This window comes from Puntigrus tetrazona, chromosome 14 (assembly GCF_018831695.1).
Source record: "Puntigrus tetrazona isolate hp1 chromosome 14, ASM1883169v1, whole genome shotgun sequence".
Classification (NCBI taxonomy): domain Eukaryota; kingdom Metazoa; phylum Chordata; class Actinopteri; order Cypriniformes; family Cyprinidae; genus Puntigrus; species Puntigrus tetrazona.
In genome coordinates, this window is record NC_056712.1 from 2,717,357 (window position 1) to 2,737,597 (window position 20,241).

General features: G+C 34.3%; 1 protein-coding gene and 1 pseudogene across 1 annotated transcript; one reads left to right on the forward strand and one right to left on the reverse strand.

Moving 5' to 3' along the window:
* Positions 1–1,168: 1,168 nt before the first annotated feature.
* LOC122357220 lies at positions 1,169–9,027 on the reverse strand (annotated as a pseudogene).
* A 4,064-nt stretch (positions 9,028–13,091) lies between these two features.
* On the forward strand, positions 13,092–16,719 carry smtnl1 (smoothelin-like 1). The gene is given in 8 exon segments (XM_043258118.1): positions 13,092–13,284; positions 14,767–14,820; positions 14,823–14,975; positions 14,977–15,353; positions 15,554–15,668; positions 15,925–16,018; positions 16,021–16,075; positions 16,267–16,719. Coding segments are annotated over 8 exon segments (1,209 nt in total). The 5' UTR covers positions 13,092–13,242; the 3' UTR covers positions 16,586–16,719.
* Positions 16,720–20,241: the final 3,522 nt, after the last annotated feature.

A 20,241-nucleotide genomic window follows, 5' to 3' on the forward strand; every position in this document is an offset into this window, starting at 1 on the left:
CAAAAGCAGCTAAAAACTTTTTGAATTTTAAAATCAAGGTAAATTGTACTTAATTTGTCTTCTGGGAAACATGAAAATATCTTCTATTGCTTCCAAATGGCAGCACTAAATGGAAAAACATGACATTTCAACAAAATAAGAATAAAAGTCAGATCACCCTCCATCTCTGAATGCTTTTAAATCGTGTATGTTTGAACCTTTCTTAATAATTGAGTCTGAGTCCTCAAATTGCTTAAGATGGATCTCAAAACCATACAGGCAGTGCTGGAAATGGTTCAAATATGCAAATGATGCTGGGAAATTTAAGAATCTGCAGCACTGGATGTGTGTGTGTGTGTGTGTGTGTGTATACACACACAAACAGTCAAATTCTGTTTTCATGTTAAATAAATATCTTATGCTCACCAAGGTCAACTTGATGTTATTTGTAAAAATATAAAGAACTATTAGAATTGTAAACAATTTTTTAATCTTATAAATTTCTGTAATAGAAAATCTAAATTATAAGCATTCATTTCTTCAGTCTTCAGTGCCATGTGATCCTTAAAAAATCAGTATAATGTGCTGATTTGGTGCTCTCAAAACATTTTACTATTATAATCGTTTTAAAAATCAGTTGTGATGCTTAATATTTTTGTGGATAATGTAATACATTTTGTTTTTTGAGATTCTGTAAAGAACAAAAAAAGCGGGGTTTTGGTTCAATTTAGGTAAAATCTATGTTGTGTGCTGCATTTTACTGTAGCTGACTGTTTTATTTAAATTATTTTAAAGTAGCCATTGGTTCTCAACCAGGCAGATGGGACTCAGATGCTTAGCAAGCTAGGGCCATGGCAAGTCTTAAAGTTTAGTTATATATACTTATAGAATAAACTTAACAGCAACACTAAAAATACTAAAAATAAAATTCTTTACTTTTTGGCAATCTGTAACAGGCCCTTTGCATAGTTTAAGTGCAGTTATTTATTTATTTACTAATTTACTGTTCATGGCATGTTACTAATCACACTGAATTGCTGGACAATGACGTCATAGCAGCTCTGACTGGTTAATGGCACCTTTAAAGAACAGCAAGCAATGTTTCAGAATGTTTGCAGGTTCTGTCAAGGTTTCAAGAAGTTATGAAAAAACATTACGACAGTAAAGAATGCAGTCATTTTCACTAAACTTCTTATAAAAATTCCCTTTATTTGGAGTATGAATAATATATTTGTATAAGAGATCTTACAGACAGCAGACTAATTAATAGCTACTTTTTCAGAAAGACCGAGAAGTATGCGTTTCACACAGTGTCCAGCAGAGGGCTCCTACAACCAAAGAGCATATAAACATTAGCTAAGTACATACATGTTTGTGCACATGTATGGACTAACTGCTCAGTTGGAGTTAGTTAGTTGAAGATATATTCTGTATTTCTTAGAGGACAGATTCATATGTAGAAATTATCCCTGTTTGATCAAAAAAAAGCATGTCATATCACATATTTAAATGGTGGTCCCTTTATGATCTGTCTCTAGCTTTATGATCGATCTGTTAGTCTTTTTTTTTTTTTTTTTTTTTAAATGTTTGCTTATTCAACAGTCATCTATTAAGTTGTACACTGGATGGTGGAAGATAACCAGTGCCTTGTCCATTTTTCATCTGATATTTTCTTAGTGCAATGTTCATGATCACAATGCTGGCTACTTATTGCAAGATCCAGTAACTAATGTGCAGAAAATAGAAAGATCCAGTGATCAATTTTCTGCTATGATCAGCAAAGATAACACACCGCATACCATCACAGGGTCAAGAGTCAACCTCTGCAAAACAGGGCACTGAAAGGTTACTAAAATATTTCTTTCCACTATACATTTTTGTGCAGTTTTGTAAATAAAAACTAATAAGAAATAGAAACCAGTTTTAAAAGTCAAAGGTCAGGTTGATATTCCCTTTGCCTACAGAGCTCATGAAGAGGCACTTTTGTTAGAATTGGCTCGCTGGGCTGCTTGACGCCGACAGTGCAGGTAAACATAAAGAGGGTTGATGAAGGCCAGGAGACTCAGAACGGTCAGACCAATGTTCACCTAGAGAAATAATTTCACAGGAAAAACCCTTACTTAAATAGGAATCAACGTAATCAGTAATTTGTGCAAGAGCAAAAGATTTTGCAGTTCAAAGTTGGATTTCTGAGTTGAATGTGACTTCTGTGTGAACTCATATCGCTTTACTGTTGACAAGAAATAATGGAATATTTTTTTGCCAGTGAAATTTTGCTAATGTGACCTTATCACAAAATACACATACGTGTGGGAAAGACAAACTAAAAGCATTCAAAAGCTTACATAAAGAGGGTCTCCACCCAATGGTCCTTTAATGAGGGTAAAGCAAGGATACTGGAGCAGCGAGATCACAGCTGAGAGAGCCATCACCGTTCCAAATAGCTTTCCGAAGTGTATGGATGGAAACCTGAAAATTTTTTTAAAGAATTTCCATTACAAACATTTTCATAATTATACTGAAACTACTAATACTTACTTATGGATGCATATCTTCGTAAAAAAAAAGTTGTAGTACACTTGCATTGAATTAATTTTGCTATTGTGTTTGAATGTACTGTACACTTGTAATATACTTTAAACTTTTTAAACTGCACTTGCATCTAATATTAATGAAATACAAGGTCACATAAGTATACTTAGAGACTGTGCTGTCATGAATGGATCTTAAACACATTTTAATGTTAAATGTTTTTCTTTAAAGTATATTTTGAATCAATTTAATAAACTTTTGTCATGTTTCAATGTACACTTTCATTTGTTGATACACACTAGTAAACAAGCAAATTACTTGATTATAATTTTAACCTGCAGTGTGTTGTTTGATATTATAGTTATCAATCAATCAATCATTTTTATTTATATAGCGCTTTTAACAACACAGGTTGCATCAAAGCACTGAACAGTATAAAGCAGTAGAATACAATGACAGGGATGTATAATGATGAGAGTGAGCAATTTGTTATTAAATTCAACTAATATCAACTAATGTTCAATTACAAAAATAATAATAGGACAGTTATGAAGAGAAATTACTTTAATGTATAGTTTCTATTAATGGCAATGGAAGTAATTATAAAAATACACACAAAGTAAATATTATCTAATTTAAGTGTGTCATTTTAGTTAGTCTGATTTATTGATTTGGTTGATTTCAGTTGATTTGGTTCAAAATAAGCCAGACTAACTGAAATAAGACTGGATTATTTAGTAAACTTGTTTTATGAAATAGGCCCAATTTTTGTACAGGCTGTTTTTATATTTGGGTGGACTATCACTTTAATGTTCTCATGGGCCTGTGATGACTCACGCCACACTGATGAAAGCAGCATTTCCTCCATAGAGGAAGGATCTGTTGAGGACTTGCAGGATGAAGGTGAGGTACTGGAGAGGAAGGATGGGGGTGGCGGCACACACTGAAAACAGCACACACTGAAGCGCAGTCAGCGACAAAGACAATATGGCCGCCTTCAAGTCTGCCTCTTGTTCACTTTGTCCTGTATAGCAAGGTATTTTATAAATTAAATTACTTTTGTAGACATTTTTTATGCATTAATCATTGAACTAAAGCAATTTGTTGCAATAGTTTATTTATATGGTACATGTGATAAACAATATTAATTAAATACTGATTTAGATTCTGTAAAATCATTCTTTTTCTCTTAATTTCTTCACGGGTGCAAAGGACTTTGGTTTTGATTAAATAACAGTAATTCATTTTACTATTAATTAAATAATATTGTTAAACTCAGTAGTAAATATGAATATAATGCTTTAGTTCTTCTAAAAATGTATATTACTTTCTTACTGTCTCAATATTTATTACATTAAATCAAAATGACTAATGCCTCCCCAATCTAATTTGCGTAAAAGTTGTTGTGTAACATATCTGCATTTTAGCTAATAATAATATTTAGCTAATTTGGATATGGATATGCAGCATTTTTTGTTTTACAAAGTGCACTAACTGCAGATAAACGTAGCCCTACCAATAAAAAAGATGATGATGATGAGGAGGAAAATGATAATTATGCTAATACCATGCTTGATGACGATGACCCAGACAATCTCACAAAGGTCTCCAAAACAAAATAAAAATATGACCCTAAGAAAATGTGTGCATTTATGTGTTGACCTGGATCTCGCTGCTTTCCTTTGTGGCGGTCCATGATGAGGCCGTTCAAGGGGGCACACAGTATCCCACACAGCTGAGTAAATGCAAACGCATTTGTGTATCTACTGACTGTGAGCAAAAACAACATGATTGTTCACAGCCAAGAAAATGACAAAAACTCATGAGTTTACACACATGACACATTCTGAGCCAGTTGGCATGTATATATCTATTCATACTGCTCAAAGGCATGGCTTCGCCTGCCCATAAATAGCTATGTGCATATACCAAGGCCTGGGTCTCCAGCAGCCAGATGATTCAGCATCGGGTTTAAAGTCCCGATGAACAAGTAGTGTCTCAACTGCATCACTGAAAGCCACAGCAGATGCCACAAGAAGAACCAGGAAAGCAAACAGCTCTTGAAACTACGCTCTGAAAAAAACCGCATACATTTATAGTGTTGATACACTTCACATAGTATATTTCACAATAAAGTATTAGTAAAAGTAAAAAGGGGAAGGAACATGTAGTGCAAGTGCTTAATCACAATAGCATGAATATTTCAGGATAATAATGTGGCAGTTTTGACTGTCATTTCAAGCACATTGCAGCTTAGTCTGATCAAGCATGTAGATAGGAAGTGACTATAAAATCAGTAGTAAATGCAGTATAAAAAATATGCAAAGATTAATTTAGTTTCTGGCTACTAATTATGAACTTTGATTTTTCATTACCAACTGTACTGGTTAGTACAGATGGTAATGATAAATCAAAGTTCATCATTAGTGGCCAGAAACTAAATTAATGTATAAAATGTCAAATTTATCAAATATAATCATATGCAATGTGTCACACAGAGACGATGAAAACCTGTTCATTATTTTCCATCATAAATGTGATGATAATTCATAGATTCATTTGCAATAACCATACATTTGACAGTATTTTACAGTATAAATGCATGTGATCATATAATCACCATGTATGATAACGTAACAAAATGAACGGAAAAAAAGTTTTGACACTTTTTCCTGTTTTTTTATAAACATTACAGGCCTTTTTTACAGGTAATGTTACAATGTTTATTTTTTGGCTTTAAAATGTACTGGCTATTTTGACAGTCATCTTTATACTACAAAGGCATATAGTATATTCAGCATACTTAATGGCAGTGGCACCACTATAAAGTTTTTAATTTCCTTACCCATTTTGTCTGTGTTTTGGCCTCGGGCAGAGCTCTCTTTAAATGGCACTTCCTCTTCAGCCTGGGAAGTTTGGATATTTTTCTCTTCGACCTTTGAAACGGTATAATCCGAGTCCCTCCACAGTTCATCCTATCACAGTAAATTAGAGACAGACACGGGCAAAGCATTGTTAGGGAAACATATCTGGTATAGACAGTGAAGCACAGTCAAACTGAAGAACAGTTTTAAAGTTGAAAATTTAATAAATAAAATAAAAATAATATGAAACAAAAATCATCTTGGTCTTTGTTGTTTTCCTGAAGGCAACATTCTCTAATTGTTTGCAGTTATTACAAATATTTAAATAAAAACTCAGCTGCTTCATTTGTAGCTGATGTTTTCCTGCAGTCTTTCACTCTGAAAGAAGAGGTGTTGAATGTGTTGGTTACCCATAGGTGTAGTTTTCCGGAAGTGGGTATGGGATATGTTTTTGAGGCATCAGCACAAATGTCCGGAACAGATGAATGACACTGCAGCAGGCCAAGAAGATGAAAGACCCTCGCAGAGAGACTTCATCCTCATACAGCAACTAAAAGACATAGATGTGGCCATCATGATTTAAGACAATCTTATCTTTTTTCCAAAGTGAGGTGTTTTATTTGCCTCTTACCTTGATGATGAGGAAAACTGCAGAGGAAGAGTCAAAGGCTCCATTATAAAGAGTGATTATAGTGGAGCGGTGAGTGCCAAAGAGATTGCCCACCTAAAGAGAGCAGATGAGATTTCTGCTTGATTATCATTAAACATCCTATAAGCTGTGAAGTTATACACTTGAGCATACACTAAAAACATCCTATAAGCTATGAGTTATGTTGTTAAAGGGTTCACATACTGATTTCTAGAATATAGAATTTAGGAGATATAGCATGCACACTGGGATGCTTCGAGAAACAAAGAGCTACAACTGAATTAAAAGACAATAACTGAAATAAAAGACAATAAGGTATCATTTGTTAATATTAGTATATCGTATATGTATCAGCTAATACGAACAAACAATGAACAATACATTTAACAATACATTTAATACATTTAATACATGTATTAATCTTTGTTAACATTACTAAATAAAAATACAGTTCATTGTTAGTTTGTTAGCTCACAATCCATTAACCAATGTTAACAAACACAACTTCTGATTTTAATAATGTAAATGCATTAGCTAATTAATATTAGTTAATGCTAATTTACTAGTTCACTGGTTAACATCAACTAAGAATGAACAGTACTTCTACAGCATTTATTTATTAAATGCTCAAAAACACTGTAAAATCTTAAATCATGTTAACCAGTTAAATGCTTTGTCTTACTGTATATTGATACAAGAACTACTGAGAAAGCAGTTATGAGAGACAGCTAAAACAGCTAAAACTCACTTATAAATACTACATCAACAAAACATACTACTAAAAGTCAACACAGAAACAAAAGCAAAAATAAAAGCACAAAACAAGAAATCCTTAAAATAAGTGGACAATTCAGTAGCGTAATGTATTTATGCTGAAGTGCATACTAGGGGGTCATGGTTAAGTTCTGTACTATGCTTTTACTCAGCATACATTGCAACATTAACCTTTTGCCACCATTGTTGATATTCATATATTGACTTGTGATGTCTCTATTTATAAACAGTGTAGTAATTACCACCTTACCAAAACGTGTATATTTAAGACACAGTTAAAGAAATCAAACAAAAGCAGAATTAGCTTTTGTTTGATTTCTTTAACTGTGTCTTCAGGATTAGGAGCCCAACTAAAGCAGTAATCTCTGCAATGGTAATGAAACAAAACGTAATTTAATAAACCTTTGTTCATTCTCAACAAGATCTTATGTAGATATCGTATTGACAGAAATAACGTCTACTGAACGTCATGATGAAATATTCAGTAGCCTACCTGTATGTTGGTCACCAAGAACAGAATTCCTCCCACAGCAATGAAGGACAGAGCAGGGAACAGGAGGACGGAGTTCACTGAAGGAGTGAAAATCAGTTATGACTATAAACAAACTGAAATGTATCAATATACCAAAGGTCAAATAAAGATACAAATATTCACCAGGACTGGAAAAGGCTATTAACAACATTCCTGCAGTGTAAACCGATCTGTAAAGTAAATCATAACATAAGAATATGAGAGTAGTTAAATAAATATTTTAGACACAGGGCCTACTTGATGTTTTCTTCTGTCTCAAAACATTCGAAATATTATGGATCGAGTTATGGCAGATTTAGATTTATGAGCTCAAAGATAAAGTGTCCCCAGAAATATGTGAACACTTAAGCCACACATTCCTTTCAAAAGTTTGGAGTCAGTATTTTTTTTTACTAGGGCATTAAAACTTAAATTATACAGAATTAAATTGAATTAAATTTTAAAATAAATTAGATTTATTTGCTGTGTTGACATTTTCTTTCAGAGGGGCTATGGGTTGCAGTGATAATAATTTATAATTCAACATATGTGATCACACATAATTCAAATATAAAACAGTTATTTTAAGTTACAATAATATTTTACATTAGTACTGTTTGAACTTGTGTTCAAATATTTCTGCCTTATTGTGCAACCTCTACAGAGGCTGCAAACATCGAAATTCTTAGAGTACCACAAATCACTCAGCCCTGCCAAATTTCCCTCCTTGCCTCAGCTGCGGTATCACTCCTCTGTTCTCACACAATCTCTAAACTTTTTCACACACCAGAAATAAAAGTCTATTTGAATACACTTCCCTCCCAATTGCTCTTGAGGCATAGACTTTTTACATTTTTCACATTTTAGGACTATTGCTTAAGCCTTGTCTCTGAAACCGAGGGTATAAATTCTTTAAAATAACTAGATTGAAAAACACATCCCTTGCAAAAGTACAACAAAATGGTAATACCGTAGTATTGAATGATTACCATATTTGTTTACCATGGTATGTACAAGATATGCTTCACAGAATATCATAGTATTACTTTTTTTGTAGTTATGATATTGGTATGCAGGACAGGTACTGTATATGTGCCCAGACAAATACACATTCAAATCTGACTTACATTCCCAGTAGCCTGGCAAATGTGGTACCAAAGTGGTCAAACAGGAAGCCATTTGGCAGTGTAAGGAAGTTGTTCATAAAAGATGCGATGGTGAAGATGAGTGAGAGCTGCTCATCCTGTCTACTGCAATCTAACACACAGCAAGTGTTAAATGTGCTACACAGTTTCCAGAGCTAGATGTGCATACACAATGCATATGTTTGAATTTTGAACCAACCTTCAACAGCAGTTCCATTTATTGTGGAATTCACACAAAGACTTTTGAAGTAGCCTTCAGTCTTGAGCACAAAAACCAACGATGCCCAGCCAAAAACAGCCCCTGCGAACCCCAAACACTCAACTAAGCCAGATATCAGAGTAAACCAGGACCGTACCCTCAACTCGCCTCCCTGGCAGCCAAACATCTTGACTTTCTCTCTGCTTCACTCCTCAGTCTTGGAGTTTGCCCAGTGTCCTTGAAAAGAATTAAAATTTAATTAATTCAGCTTTAAATGAGCAACAAGAAGACACAGAATGCAGATACACACTTACTTCTATATCTTCAACTCCTTCAACAAAGTCTACAGACATGCACTTATCCCTCTCTCTTTATATGGACCTCTGTGTTTTTTTCCCTCCCATTTTTACAAATCCCTCCTCTTATTTCCTTTTAGGACACTCTCAGAAGATGTTTGTAAGCATTCATTCCAGCAATATTTCAGTTTCAGAGCTGTTTATTGTTGTTGTTGTTAAATTCTGCTTTATTATATTTAACAAATATAACCAATTTGCAGAACCAGATTTATGCACATATTTTAGACATTTCTGTGTGTATAAATTGAAGCTTTTTCTGGGAATCTGTCTGCTGTTGTACAACCCCCTTTAACCTTTTTACAGTTTAACTGATTTTGAGAGGAGCAAGTGAATGAACTACTGAGAGAACTGATAAGCTCTGAAATACTGGTTTGTGCCTCACTTCTCATACATACATTCCACATTAAAGTGTGAGATAGGCGGTTTTAAGCAAAAATGCCACAACGCAAGATTGTCTGAATGGGCAACATTTTAGGGTTTTGTAGTCATTGCAGTGTAGAAATGCACTGGTTCACACCCAAATACAAGCTTGTCCCTTGTCATTCATGTGGATTATGACTGTTGACCTTATGATTGTTGGTGTTTCTGTTTTTTTAAAACCTAAAATAAAAAGAACAGCATGATTGGCACAAGACACACTATTTCTGTGCTTCCCTTTCAGTTTAGTGATGCAACAGCGTTTAGAATAAGATTCTAATTGCACTTTCACAGTTCCTATCACAAGACCACCAAAAGATTTCCTCTTATGTGTGACCAACTACGTCAAACTCTACAAAAATTATATTTCAATGGGCAAAGGAAGGTCTATTTTAAAAGATGTGTGACGAGTTCTATTTTAGTTTTTTAGTTTCTGCATTTGTTTCAAGTCTTGGTATTTTAAAATGTAACACAAAATGAATTTAGACATGAAAAAATATCTATTTTTATTAAGTGTGCTTTTCAGGTGTACCCCTCCCAACCCCCCAACCCCAGCCAAAACAGCCTAAACATTTACTCATAGATGCTTTAAAGTAATTGTATATATTAACTGCACTTTGAATAAATAGATCTGGACAAAATGTGCCAAGAAAATAAATATTTTATTATTTACTAAGAACCTTTCTGTTTTAGAAATGTTTCTTTGTGGTGAAAGAAAGTTTTTTAGTCTGTAAAAATGGTAAGAAAGAGATCTTTCTTTAAAGAACCTTTGACTGAATGGTTCTTTGTGAAACCATGGTTCTTCTATGGCATGTGAAGAATCTTTTAAGCACCTTTATATCTAGGATGGACTTCCTTCCTACCTTGCTTAATCACTCTCTCTTACAACTTCCAGTAAACGTACAGATCTAAAGCATAGATGTTTGCGTAAATACATGTCCTATGAAACAAACATTTAGATGTGATACACTATTGTATGCTATAGTGGATCAAATCACATGTGATCAAAGATGTGTTCAATTTGCGCATCAGCATTTTCATATGTCATCACTTTAGAACATCATAAGATATATGATGACACTCTCAAAAAGGAGAACCACTAGAATGAAACAGACTTTATAAATGTAACCTCGAGGCCTGAAACTTCTCTTTAGAGTCCAAAGGACTGTTCTGACTGCAATGCTGAGAATGTTTTATTGACTCTTCTATGTTCAAACCTGTTTGTTTTATGACTAGACACTTTTCCAAACCTGTGCTCAGTTACTATAGTAGTACTAGCTTCATTTTTCTTGTAAAGGAAAGAGTAAAGTGTAACATAAAGACAGATAGAAGCAATCTTATGGGACATCTAAATCCATCCCCATTCTATGAACATAGCTTTGCCTATTCACAGCCTTTCGTTCATTTCGTTATTTCGTCTTTCTTGTCCGTATAACGCTTTTGTACTGCTGTAGAGCACATCTTGAATGATCATCTTTTAAGACAGTGAAAACAGAATAATATATGATGGCTGCATTGTTATACACTGTTCCACCCCGCTTCACCATCCACCGCCCTCCTTGATGAACGCGTTCGAAAGTGAAAGTGAAATCGAAATCGAAAAAAACAGCGCCATAACAATTGTACGATTTCGCGAGCGTCAGATCGTTTTGTTGGTTGTAGTGTTACTTACATCATACTATTTTTTTTTTGCCTGGTATGTTTTTACTCTTCTGTTATTTTTTATTTGTAACAGTTGCAAAAAGTGTGGTCAGGTGTTAAATTGCACTTAACGTTCAAAGTCTTAACAACGAAATGGCATATACTTAATACTGAAACGTAGCCAAATAAACCAGCAGACAATGTATTTACAGAACATGAATATTAAAGTTGTCATTTTATTACAAGTTATATGTTTTTATAATAAATATTAAACAGCAGAGAGTAGGTAAAACACTTGATCTATATAGCTAATTGAGGCATAATGATACTGGAATATAATAGCACCCAAAATGTAGGCTAATTTAAATAATGTTAAGCTGTTATCCGTTTATGAAAGAGAAGTTTATTTTTTATTGCAAAATTACACACCCAGGAAAGTTACTTCTACGCAGAAAACTTCAATCGGGTAAAATGTTATACTATATTAAAATGTCTGTTTGCTAATGTTTTGAGGTCCAACCATGAACTTTGTTAAAACAAACAGATACCCTACCTAGGCTATGAAAATTGTCTGGTCTGATCAGGGATGTGTTTCAAGTTCTGTCGCTACCAATGGAATAATCTTCAATGGAAATAACGAGGACGACCATAGTTAGCTAACGATGGACCTGCCACAAACCTCCCAGTGGCCTCTGGCGCTGGTTCAGAGAAAGACACGCTCAGAAAAGAATACGTGCAAATTAATTATTAATTTAATATTACACTTTCTGTAAAATGACCATTGGCCGTCGACATAATGTAACGAATCAATAAAAAGTTAATTTAATGTAGGCTACTCTTGGGGGGGACCTAAGCAGCCGCCTTAGCTCGCGTATGCCTTGGGCCGGCTCTGGTAAGGGATATAAAATGGCGGTACCTATATAAGTCTATGAAAAGTCCCCATAGTCTAAAAAAAAAACAATCCTGACACGCGTCTGACAAAGCGACTTCGAATGGCTATGAAGTGATTGCAGAGTAAATATATAGAGGTTATTTGGCGCCCTCTTCTGATCGAAACTTACAGCCACTCTGTGACAGTGTTTTTTTGTTAGTTTTTTACAACCATCCAACTGTAGAACCAATTACCGAAAATTACCGAACTTAGACTGACTATATTGACCATACTGCCAATTATTCAAAGCATCTTAGCCTCAACAATATTAACACCAAATCAACAAAGGGTTGACTTAATTCATTATTAAATTAAATAGAGAGCAATAAAATGCACATCCCCAAGTGTTACATGTGTTCATACAGAGAGCACAGAGTGGATGGAGAGGGAGGTGAATGAAGATAACAGATAATCATGGGCAATATAGGAATGAGAGCAAAGATAGCAGTATATTTTTAAAACCATCTGCTGTGTGTTGAGGGATGTTCATGGATAAGAAGAACTATACATGTCCACTGAGATAATAAACCATGGTCTGCTTTGATAAAGAGGTGTACAAAGTGAAAGCCTTAGATAAGGTCCAAAATTATCGACTGCTATTGTGACCACATTCGCATAAAACCCTCATTGTGAATGTCTGAGAAGATTTGGCGTTTTGAGCATAACCCTAAAATGCACAAAACTGTATAACTGAAACATTAGTATGAGAGGTCTATGATCTTTTATGATATATATTGTAGCATATTAGTACCTTGTGTGTATTTTATATGTAAATTGTAACAAATTCTCAAAGTGGCAGCTTTTGAACAATTTTATCTTGAGGGCATGAGTGTTTGCAAAAAGGTCCAAAAAGATAAAGCTAACTAATAGATTAAAGGTTATTTCTGTCAGAAACGTCCTTTGTCTGTACAGTATGTTGGATGTGTGTCAATGATGTTTATTCCTACCATGTGTGTGTAATGTTGTGTATTGGTTACCAGCACTAACAGCTGCTCAGTGGGTCTGTCTGAGCCAGTGTTACCAGTGTTACACTATTTCTGGAGCGTGTGTTGTTTAAAAGGTCAGACACAGACAGAAGGGGTGGAGGGTATAGGGAAGAAAAGAGGAAGAAGAGAGCGAGAGAGACCAAGAAAATCAGAAGAAAGACTGAAGTGGAGAAGGAAGAAGTCAGTATTGTCTGTCAGTTCATTGATTACTATAGTTAGACTGAAGATTTGTTACTTTGAACAGACGACTCTGGACAAATGGAGGATTCAGAGAATACTGCTTTGACCAATGAGACAAAGGTAATAAGTGACCAGGTAATTGTTGCAGTGAATTATCAAGTGAATCTCTCTATTTCAGTTGCTATATTTCTCTCACATTAACCTTCTTGTTCTGTCTGAAAGACCCCAAGGCCTTTTTAACACATCAAAAACATAATGATGCATGTGACATGATGTTGGCAAACTTATTTTTAAAATGGCTAACCATTTATTGACAATGAACAAATTAACATCACACAAAGAATCTGATAAATGTTATGTTACTTTTTTTGTGGCCATACAAAATGTGAGTAAATGCAATTAATTTTTTAATGCGCAAAGATGTAACTTTAGAGATACACTTAGGTTGCTTTCATTTCTTTTAGTATTTGTTTAAAATGTGTTACCCTGGGGTGAAACTAATCACAAACATAATCAAGTAATTAGTAACTAGTATTAACAATTAACCATGTAGTCAATTTTCATATATATGTATATGAATCAATAATATTTGTTAATGTTAAATGCAACGTAAAATATTTCAAGGCACTTACTTTAAAGTAGGGAAAAGTGATTCATTAGGCCTACTAAATTACTACAAAACATTAATTAACACACCAAATTAAACATGACACATTGATGTAGAAAAAAAGTAAAATATTATTTTAAATCTTTGTTTTATTTACAAAAAAATGTTTTTTTACAATGTAGATTTTTCAGCACTAGGATCACTAAAACCCTACACATACTGTAAAAATATGAAACAAACAAACAATAAATAAACAAACTGCTCATGAGCAGTCCAAACATATAAGGCAAAACTTATAATAATAACAGATTTATCAGATTGATTGATAGCTTGATAGCTGATTTACATGTGGTAATTCGATATCAGAACACATTTACTAATGCTCACCCTCCCACCTGCTCATTTAATGGAATGCTACAGCTCTTTTTACACTGATGAGTCATGACCTCATGTGACACCTGGGACAACTCCTCTAGACTCACACATGCAGAGAGAGAGAGAGAGAGAGAGAGAGAGAGAGAGAGAGAGAGAGAGAGAGAGAGAGACCCTTTGGCAGGGATGAGAAGATGTAATGTGTCACAAGGGATAAAAAAAATATCTTGATGAAAAACTGATTTGACTGATTGATAGATAAGACAGTATATAACATATATGGATATTGGATATGGATATTTTTCCATTAAGAGGATGGAAAAATAAATAAAATAATTGCAGGCTTCAAAATTAGATTTTTGTTGCTTTTGTAGCAGTGGTATAATACATAATGCTATATAATAATACACATAAAAGCCTGCTATTATAATCCGTTAGCAATATGCTGGTTAATTGACTCGCTGAATGCTAAACTAGAAGCTAACTAATTAATAAAGAATCACACAATTATACATTATAAACTACAATGTGAAACTAGCTGGTGTATACACTGCAGAGATACATTGTGATTGCTAAGTTTGTACTTTGGTATCATTTTTTTGTTTGGAATGGGCCCTTTACAGGATGCCAAACATGTGATGTCCACAGACACAAAATGTTCTGCAGAGTCAGAGCCAGGAGGTGGGACTGATACTACGGAGGTGGAGCTAATGAGAACAACAAAGAAAACCAGGAGAACATAAAAGCTGAAGCCAGTGACAGTGAGGCATATGAGCAAAAGGGAGGAGCCACCGAGAATGGCAACATTGTGATGAAAGAGAAAGAAGAACAAAGAAAAGGATATCAAAGAACATAAACCTGAAGAACAAGAAAAAGAGACAGGAGTTGATATAAACAAACAATGTGAAGTAGAAGAAGATGTAGAAAATAAAAGGAACAACGACCCTCAAAGGAAAGAGAATGATTCTTGCAACAAACAGGGACAACTTGAGGTAAAGCACAAAGAAGAGGACAGAACAACAAAAGAAAATAAAGAAGATGAAAGTGAAACAAAAGACAAAAGAGAGACTAAAGATGATATCAAGAACAAACCAGAAAATCTGGGAAGAAAAAGCAGAACAGCTCCATCCTCTGCTCTTAGAACCCCTACCAAGTCATATGCTCGTCCCTCGGCCAGAAGAGATGCCATGGCCAAGTTTCAGAAGGACCAGTAAGTAATCCCACTAACATGATATCATTATCATCAACCTCATAATAATATGGATCACAATACAATGTGCTTTGATTTTTGATCATCCTCACTTTTGTTATACTCTCTATTTTTATGTATATAAAAGAAACGAACCTGGCATTTGTCAGCAATTAATGAAATGTCTTCTAGTGTAAATAGCATATGTTGATTTGTTATAGGACTCCAGGTGTCAGAAACTTTAAAGTTCAACGCACATCTATAGGTATGGCTGGTGGAGCATCAATTAAACAGAAAATTCTGCAGTGGTGCAGGAACAAAACACAGAAGTATGAGGTAAACTAAAGTTAAAACTTCCTAAGCAACACTTTTTTTAAATACTCACTCCTAAAACAGGTTATAATAAGAATGATGTTCATAAAAACAGAGTGTGATGCCATATTGAGATTTACATGGATATTGTTTTAAGAGTATGTGCTAACCAACAAAACTAATGTACATTGACTAGTATAAACAAAAAAATATTAGGTTAGTATAACCAATAATGGAAGTTTTCCTTTGAGATCTAGTTATTATATTTTGTATCTTAAAGGGTGTCAACATAGAAAACTTCTCTTCTTCCTGGAATGATGGCCTGGCATTCTGTGCACTCGTTCACCGCTTCTTTCCTTCTGCTTTTGACTTCTCCTCCTCAAAGCAAGTGAACGGGAGAAGAACTTCACTCTGGCCTTTAGTACAGCAGAGTATGTTGCCATTTGAATACGTGTGTAAATATGTGAGCAGTATAATGGCAAAAATATTGTGATGTGTGAAGACAAGTTTTTTATTTTTATTTATTTATGTATTTATTTAGCAATTTGCAAATTACTTACATAGTTACATACATAGTTGTCAAACATCTGAGTAAGCAGTTTTATTCTCTTTTTAATTTCAGATCTCTTGCTGACTGCTGCCCCCTTTTGGAAGTGTCAGACATGTTAATAATGGGCAACAACCCAGATCCTCTGTGTGTTTTCACGTATGTACAGGCTCTCTGTCATCACCTCTCAAAGATAGAGAAAGAGAGGAGGGAAAAAGAGAGCACGGAGAAAAACAAAGAAGATCAAGGGGTTTCTGAAGGTAATGAAGATGGAGAGAGGGATGAAATTAATCAAAATGAGAAGAGAGAGAAAAATGGATCAGATTCTGACAGGGAGACAGAACAAGAGAGAGATCAGAATGAAAATGTAATAAATGCAGATGCTGCGGATTAAAAATAGAAAAACTATACAAATTAAGACAGTGTCAATAATTTTGCTGATATAATCTGCTTTTTTGAAAGTATGGATAGTGATTTTTGTCTAGTGTGGATGATAAATGTGTTAAAATAAATGTTTGTTGAATTGTGTGGGATTGTATAGGTATTTAATTTCCTTAAATGCTTTGAACATGTGACTTTTATTATATTATTATGTTTATTTCGAGCCAATAATTTTTTTACTTAAGTTTGGGTTTGACCAGTTACTCCAAATAACATCTCACATTGTCATCTGGCTCTTTACAAGTTGTACAAAGCTTCATGGCGAAAGGGCCCCCAAAACATTAGATCTGAGCTTATTCGTTCTAAACATTAGAAAAGGAGTGTTAGCAAAGCTCTGATGCCAGATGTCTCCACAGTATTTGCATCATTCATTATTCTCAACATTGTTACATTGTGTGTTACTGTCACCTAAATAAATTGTTATTTTGCAATCTAATCTAATTTAATCTAATTTTATGTTTGAGGGTGATTTTTCAATTAGGGGAACTTTGGAAGTGTTTTTAAGTTTAAAGATTTAATCTCATTCAGCTTGAAAGGGTGGTTCATTATAGATCTGCAACAATGTGTGCATCTTAAGCTCGTTAATTTTAAGCTTTGTCTCTATACAAAATAATAAAATGTATGTAATAATAAAATTAATGTAGTTAATATAATCTAGCTAGTTATATATACCATAATATGTATTATTATAGTTACTTTAACTATTGTATTACAGTATGTTTTTTCTATCAAAATGGATGTTATCTAATATTCTGAATGCATTCATTTGTATATTTTCATTACAATCACATATCACGATGTCTATGCATTTCACATGCTTCATACTCCAATAATGATAAGTATGGCAGTATCGATCTAAACACAGCCCTGGTGTTGTTTACATCAGTAAATGTCTACTCTGGTTCTGGGTACTTTTATTTTTCTGGTACATTTTGTTTGTCTCTTTCATCTAACCTACAGATGGAGTTTCACAGATCTCTCTCCTAATGTGCTAAATAAGGTGCATTAAATAAGGATGATGTAAAAAATGTTCAGAGCAGTGGAACTTTTTTTTCTTACTTCTAACAAGTAAAAAGACATTTGGTATATCAAAGTCAAACAGTTACAAAAACTAAAAGCGAACTAATTTAGTAAGACTGAATTAAATCCAATCATCCACAATAACCCTAAAGAACAGAAAACATTTCTCTCCCTCCTGTTAAATTTTTTTTTAGGTCACAGAGTGACTTCCAAAAGAGAAGTCACGCTGACTGAATTCTGTCAGCAGTTTTTGTTTTGATGGCTTTAGAACATGAAACCCATGAGGGGCATCTGCTCCATGCTGAAGCTATAAATCACCTCACTTGACACATTGACGTTTGTGTTGGGTAAAGCTAGCAAAAGGGAGGTAAAGAATAAAATAAGAAAATGATTATACAAGGTACACATGCTATTTCAACACAGATGAATTTAAGGCTGTTGACACAGTGAAATTAGTAGCTCAGTGTCACTGTTTCTGACACCCTCTTCGTTCAAATGTTCCAGTCACTTGGTGCTATATATACACATAGGAATCGTATCCTTACATCTTTTGCACTCTCTCAGAGTATCTCTCTCAGAGTATTCTATTACCCTGAGTGTGGCTGGTATGAAACTGGTGTGGTGATCTTATGAGGTCCCGACAGACACCAGCTCTATCAGTGCATGCGAACACCCACAGAGAGAGTTAAGTCAGAGAAATAAGAACACACAAGGAATTCAATGATTGTGTTTAGTAAGTAAGAACAAGAACTGGAGTATTCGCCGCAAATTGTTTTTCATTTGTCAGGATCTAACTGAGAAGACCACAGATCGCCTTAGTACGCACAGGATCATGCAATACTCAGGACATGCTGACATCTGGAACATCTACCTTTGCTGGATGTTCCATTGCATTTAATCATTTTTTGTTTTGATCTCCTGGGTGGATCAACCATCAATATATCAACCATAACCATCAACCATGGATTCCACTGATCCAGAGTCTTCCAATTACATGGATTCAGACAGCCTCGCTTCGCCCATTCCACCATCATCGACTTCTCGTAAGACCACCCATTACCGTGATCATGGTGGCCTCACTTATGGTGTAGGAGTTGTGTGGACACATCTTCGTCCCTTCATTCCCTTCTTTCTGGTCTCCTGTTTAGTAGTGGCACTGGTCTACCTGCTGCAAACCATTGTGTATGGAGGGCCCTTCACTGACCCACTATTCTTCAGCAAATTTGAGAAACGCTGGCCCCCACCCGACCAGCAGCCAACACCCACAGAGTCAGCGCATGGATTATCTGGTATCCTTTAAAGCAGAGAACCCTGTGATGAGGGGGGACTGTATGCTGGAGGCCCACCAATAAAAATGTTATTCTGGACCCCATGAATCAAAGTGTCTAGACTGAGGACATGAATAAAGATTAATCAGGTTAAAGCTATGAAAGAGTAAATCAGGATTTTGTTCTCCCTTACTTTGGAGAAATATATGCAAAGGATCAAGAAGCTCTATGGAAGACAACACTTTTAATGAATAGCAACTTTTGTTTCTAAATCACCTCAGCTACTAAATATTCTCCTTTGATATTTGCATATTTTCTTGTTTCTTGTTATTTTACATGGCTGTTCTTACTTATTATCTCAAACGAGAGTGTAAAAACTATTTCTAAAAAGCACTGGCCTATTTAATGTATGCTCTGTGTGCATGATAATAATATGTTGTGCTAAACATATATTTGGCAGGCATGATTAAAATTCTAGCCAAGTCCAAATAGTTTGATGCTAAAGATCCAGCTAACTACTGACACTATGCTGTTTACATTATGTGAGATGTGATTATATTTTCATATTTTTAACCTATGCTGCCAGTTGAAGCTGGAATGGAATGGAATTTCAATACAAATTTAAAATTAGCAAGATCATAATTACAATTTTATGATTCTCCAAAATTAAAGTACACTTATGTCAAGTAAATTTATTTATATATAAATAAATTTATTTTAAGTTTAAGTTCAAATAAATGTAAAATCTCACAAACAGTATGTCTGTGATCCTCAAATGATGTATTGAATTATGTATTTGTAAGCCAAAAAGTGTGTTTTGTTATATCTGTATGTATCTTATTCTATGTTCCTTAGCCTAAATTATTGTAACAACAGTCCTCTAGGTGTCACTTTTTTTCCTACCGTTAAACGTGAATTAGCAATTAGCAATTAACTTGAATTTACCCCATGACTGTTGTTTTTAAGTTTCCATTACTTATTTTTAGTTTATTACAACATAATCTGAATTGTGTTTTTTCTTATTAGCTAATAGAGTTTTTATAGCGGTCACAGAATGTGATAAATTGAATTAAAATGGAATGTACTAAATTATACATTCTTTTACGAGCTACTTTTTTAAGTTGAACTTTTGACATGAAAGTCTTGCAGGTTATATAATATGTTAATGCAGCTTTTAAAACTAAAATAGAGGTCTATAATTCGTCAACATTCATTTAATCTCAAGATAGTTGCACGGCTGATTGAGTCACTCATTCAAACGTTATAGAAAAAACATATTTGTGGAATTTACTAGCAGAGTAAATCAGTGTTATAGGCTAAA